General features: G+C 34.9%; 1 protein-coding gene across 1 annotated transcript; it reads left to right on the forward strand.

Annotated features, from left to right (window-relative positions):
• Positions 1 to 4: 4 nt before the first annotated feature.
• Positions 5 to 2,575, forward strand: LOC112138274 (dentin sialophosphoprotein; the record flags this gene model as incomplete). The annotated part of the gene is made up of 3 exons (XM_024260835.1): positions 5 to 1,007; positions 1,094 to 1,154; positions 2,326 to 2,575. Coding segments are annotated over 3 exons (1,134 nt in total), but the record flags the coding sequence as incomplete, so codon positions are not given.
• Positions 2,576 to 5,822: the final 3,247 nt, after the last annotated feature.

The raw sequence follows: 5,822 nt of genomic DNA on the forward strand, positions 1-5,822 counted from the left end.
GAATGATGATGAAGAAGGCAAGGACGACAACAGTGACGATGACAGCGATAGCAGCAATGACGAAAGTACCGATGAAGATGAAGAGAACAGCGAAGATAGCGAAGATAACAGCAGTGAAGATGAAGAGAACAGCGAAGGAAGCGAAGATAACAGCAGTGAAGATGAAGATGAAGAGAACAACGAAGAAAGTGACGAGACCAGTGTTGGCCATGGAAGCCAGGAGAATGTAACTCAGGCGGCCATGACACCCACGGTTGCCACGGACACAACTGGGATGTCAAACAGCACTGCTGGCAGCTTGAGACGAAAACGAGACGCTCCATCCAGAAAGGAACACAAGAAAAAAGGCAAGAAAGACAATAAGAAAGAGAATGACAGCAGCGAAGAAAACCATGCTGGTAAGCACAGTCAGGAATCTTCTTCTACTTCAGGTGAAGGTCATGAGAAGGTAACCGATGGAGGCATCAGGTCATCAACCAGTAAACCCACCACATCCGCCGCCTCCTTCTCCGCTACGGGCACCGCTGCTGTGTCCGGCAGCACCTCTGCAGGGTTGAGAAAGAAACGAGAGGCCCGGTTCAGGAGGAGTCCAGACAGAAGAGACGGCAAAGAGGAGAGGAGCGAAGAAGAGGAGAGCAAAGAAGAGAAAGGTGGGAAAGGCGGAAAGCAAAACCATAAACCGTCTGAAGGTGGAAGCCACCAACAGGGAACCGTTAAGCCCACCCTGAGCGCCGCCTCAGTTCACGCCACCGCCTCGGCTTTTGCCTCTCCTTCTGCTGCAATCCCAACCGGGACGCCCGGCGCTCTGAGACGGAGGCGACGGGCCTCCTCCATGGAGAAGAACAAGGACGATGACAAAGGGGACAAAAGCAAAGAAAGCAAGGAAGCCTCTGAGGAGGAGCACTCCAACGGGTCTGTCAGCTTTTACGGCCTCTTCCAGCTGTCCAGCAGCCTCTGTGATTTGGGCAACAACGGCTCCAAGAACGAGTGCGGCAAGAAGTGCTCAGGTGAGTTTTAACATTCTTTTTAGAGCTAGTGTTGTTTAATTTAGTACATCCTGAAAGTTTACAAGGATCCTTTTCTCCCTCAACAGCTTTCATCGATGGAGACATAACAGACGATGTCGAATGCTTCGTGGACAGTGGTTACTGGAGGTGAGCACGTTGCATTTTAGTCCCTTTAGTTTATCTTTTACATTAGAAGTAAGTGTAAATGCCAAAGTGAGAAACTCAGAGAAACTATAAAAAAAAAAAAAAGAACCTGAAAGTTAATTCATGCAACAAATGCAAACAAATTCCTCTTAGATTTAAATAAATACCGCTAGTGGGATTTGACTTGCAATTAACGTCTGATCCTCTAGGTGTCACTGTGACAGATCAAATACATGTCAAACTTGATATTATTTAGTTTCTAAGACCTATTAACACTTCCTAATAGACCTAAATGTGGAATTCAGGTTTTAAAATAGAAATAAATAATAAAAAAAACTCCAAAGTACAATACATTTATATTTTATAAATGTTTATGCACACGCGACCCCGAATGGGAAGAAGCGGTCAAGAAGATGGATGGATGGATGGGTTTATGCACAATGATGTGTGAATATAAGAGAAGGGATTATACGGTGGCCCTTAAGGTCAAATCACTTGATGCAAAATCATTTTAAGGATCAAAACGACAATTAAAATAAATAAACAAATAAACAACATGATATTTTAGAAAACAAAGTAAAATTACAAAACAAAACAAACAAAAATTAAAGTCAAATGTTTCGCTGAACAAAAGTACTTTCCAGAAATAAAAAATAAATCTTAAAAAACAAAACACAATAGGAAACGGTTAAAGGAATTTACTATGAGACGATGGTGTTTAAATTCATGAACTGCTTTTCTGATGTCTGCGTACTAATAAAGGTTTTATGATTAGTGCGGAGTATTTACAGTATTGCTTCATGCCAAAAAACTTTCAGTTAATGATGGAGAAACATCAGTATTTACAAAGGAAAAAAAAAACTTAAGTCATTTCTAGAAATCAAAATAAAATATTAAAAACCGAGGCAAGAAAAAAAAGAAATTTGGTCTATAGAGACTACCTTTTAATATTTCATTTCTTTTTTTATTTCTGAAATTTTGTCTTGATTTCTGAAATTTTTTATTTTACTTTTTATTTTAATTACATTTTTTTAAATATCTTTGTGATCTTTAAAATGTTTTTGCTACTAGTGATTTATACTTAAGTGATACGGTGGGATTACTTAGAAAAAGAATCAACCTAGAAGAAAATTAGATGATGAAAAACTAACACCTTGTTTTGTTAATTTAACAGATCAGTTCTGAGGGACATCTCCAGCATCTGCTTCAAGCAAATGGACTCCTACTTTGCTCAATGTCAATAAGAAACTCCACAAATCCAGTTTCTACCTCTTTCAAAAAGCTTTCACTTTTGGCTTTTGGGTGCAAATATGTTTCCGTCATTAGAACTGACATCCTTTGGTGTTTCTCTAAGTTGTAGAGTATGTACTGAATGAAATCTAATGCTTTTTTTTCTCTCAATAAAAGTGCATTCTATCATGAAATGTATTAACATGCTTTGGAGCTGAAATAAGTTGGAAATAAGTTATAATTTCTGACTCTTTGGTCAATTTACTGTAAAGAAGCAAAAGAAATCTGCCAGTAGACTCAGAAAGATATTCTTAAGAATTCTTATTTTGAAAATTCTGGTCACAAAGACATGATTTTTCAAAATAAGATAGGAAATAAGAAACATTTTCTTTTTACTTTCCCAAGATTTAGTTTTTGCAGTATCAGTACTTTAAAAAAAGATTTTATTTTAATGCTGTTCTTTTTTTTATTATTATTATTATTGGTAAAGCGATTTAAAGACGTTTTCCAAAAAAAGAGATCCACCCTCATTAAAGTTTAAAAGAGTAAAACCCAAAAGTTTAAAGTTCTAAAGAGAAAAATTGAGAAGTTAGAATGAATGTTGTGCAGTATGTTCAAATATTTGAAGTTTTGACTGGAACTTTATGACTGAAATGTTTAATTGATGTGATCAATTACACTGACAATAAAATCTTGTCACATAATTCTATTGTCATATTTTATGAACTCCATTGTAAATAAATACATGCGTTAAATTACTGTTTTTCTAAATGCACAGCGGCAGAAAAAAGAATCGTAAAACAAGATTGACATTATTTTTAGCTACATTTAAATCATTTTCCTGATTGTTTAGGAAACTCAAGAATTGAAAGACAAAAATCAAATAACAAGCATCAGTGAGGATCCATGTGCACTAATTTATTTTTACAAATAAAACAAATTAAAATCTTAAAATAGACAGTTTGGGTTTTTAAAATCAAAGGTTTACATTTATCAGCAGTTTCAAAACAAAGGTGCAAATAGATTAGATCTGTTTTTAAAGCAATATTTCAAAATGCAAACTATTTATGAGTATAAAAACGCTCAGAATTTGGCGTTTTTTGTAACACGTTCTGAATAAATGTACAGAGCTTGGAAGCATCATTTCAATAAGAACATCTACAAAGAACAACGTACCAAAGCCAAAGCGCGGAGGCCAGCCGACTGTTGAAGCCTTTTGTCCCCTGTATCCGCTCGATGTTTCACCTGCACACGGCCCGTACCTGTAAGGGCAGTTTGTGACAAAGACTTTAACATCTGACACCAAAGTTTCTATCAGGGCTTTTCTTGGAAGAACTGACACTTTGATCCATCCTTCGAAGAACTTCTCAAACTCTTGGACATGGCCCTCTTCTCTGACCCTATGAGGACACAAGGTTTTCTAACTGACGGTTTTGTCTTCCTCAAAAGCATGTAAAGGGATTAAAAAAGTTAAAACGTTCTTTAGTGAGTCTTTTCTTTTTTCTTTTTTTTATTTTTAATTAGTGGCGTTCACCGAGAAATGAATCTCCTCATGGTTAATTCAACTCAGGTTCACAATTAATTTAGCATTCTACCTCGTCTCTTGTTCACTAAGGAAAACAGGATCAGATTTAAAAAAACACAACCATTTAAAAAACGTAACTTCTGTCATTGACAACGTATTTTTTCTCTCCAGAATACGTATAAACAGAAGCAGAAATAAAGGACAGTCCTGGAGAAATCAAACTCTTTTACTGCTCCTGTTGTTTGTCAAAGAGGTCGTATTCTTCTGCACGTTCCACATTCGATATCCTGAGGAACACTTTGTGCCTGACCTCGTTTCACTTCAATTATCATCAACACAATGACTCAGCACATCCACAGCCAATTACAATTAAAGGAACATTTAATCCACAGTAAAAGGTTATTTAAAAAAACAGCTGAGGTGATGTGCAAGACCTGTGCAGAAGAGGAAAACAATTATTTTTGTTGTTGCTGTTTTTTTCTTTATTAAAGTTAGCTTATTTCAATTTTATATAGTTATTTGTTTTATTCTTTTTCACGTTTGTTTTTTATTTTTTAACACATAGTTGCATTCACTCAGCGACAGAGTCGTGGTCATGCTCACTCAACCACAATCTGTTTATGTTTCAGGAGAAAAGTTCCTGCACATGAGCTGGGATGACATGTTGGGCAGGTATGCAGCAGCTCATGCAGATGACCTACAAATCTTCCCACATACATACATGAGGCTCTAAGAAGTATTTACTGAGTTCTTTTAACAGTTTCAGTCTCTAAAGACCACAGAACTCAGTCATAGTTATCTCTATTCCAGTCCTAGAAATATCAACTAAAAAAAAGAAGTGTACTTTATGGTCTCAAACTGTTTTATAATTTTCTTTAACATGATCATGACCATTCATATCATATTTGATGCACATGATCCAAACACTCCTTAAAGCCCCCATAGAACTTAATCCATGTCTTCTGCCCTGAAGTTCATCATCATTCCACTAGGGGCAGCAGAAGTGCTTTTCCTGCTCATTTCAAAATTGCTTCCTCTGTGACTTTATGGTGAAAATAACTCATCTTTGCTGTTCAAGACTACTTGTTTTACTATAATAAAGCAAAAATATTTGTTGGTAATTAATTATTTATAGTAAAGATACACCCTGTTAAAAATGTATGAATCAAATTTAAAACAAAAGGAAAATAATGTGTTTTTTTTCCCCCTCAACTCTTTGGTCAATATTTTTGGATCTTAAGGTAACAAAGTTGTGAGTAAAAATGGACCAAATCATCCTAAAATATCATAATTGATACAATCTATTGCCTGCTTAAAAAACATAAATAAATTCAAAAGGTCTAAGAAACATCATAATTCCCCAAATTTCTAATTTTGAGCAATACAGCATCAACACTGGGATATCTTCACAAATGTCAAATATAGTTTACACAGTTTATATTATATGTCTATAAAATCCATATATATATATATATATATGTCGACCTGTGATTTCATTCGGACATCCTTTTCTAATTTTCTGCAAATAAATTTAGCATTTTTTTTACAGTTATATGTGATTTTTTTCTGATTGATTGATCAAGGCACAACAGGTTAAGAAAAAAAATAATTTTAACCCTGTAATGAAAAAATATAAGGAGTTACAGGAGACACGGAGACAGAAACAATCAGGATGAAACAAAACAATCAGTAAAATCCTTCAATTATTACAATAATAAGAATAATAAAAATTATATATATTTTTTTTACTTAAAGATATTTATGTTATATATTTTTAAGATGCAGCATTAAAACTCATTTTTTTATAACCATACTTTGACTAAAAGTTAAACAAGAAGTTATGACATAAAAAAATGAGTCAAATTAGCAAATGCGCCCTCTATTGGTTGAAAAATGAAAAACAAAAACAGAGAGGT

Source organism: Oryzias melastigma, unplaced genomic scaffold (assembly GCF_002922805.2).
Source record: "Oryzias melastigma strain HK-1 unplaced genomic scaffold, ASM292280v2 sc00658, whole genome shotgun sequence".
NCBI lineage: Eukaryota > Metazoa > Chordata > Actinopteri > Beloniformes > Adrianichthyidae > Oryzias > Oryzias melastigma.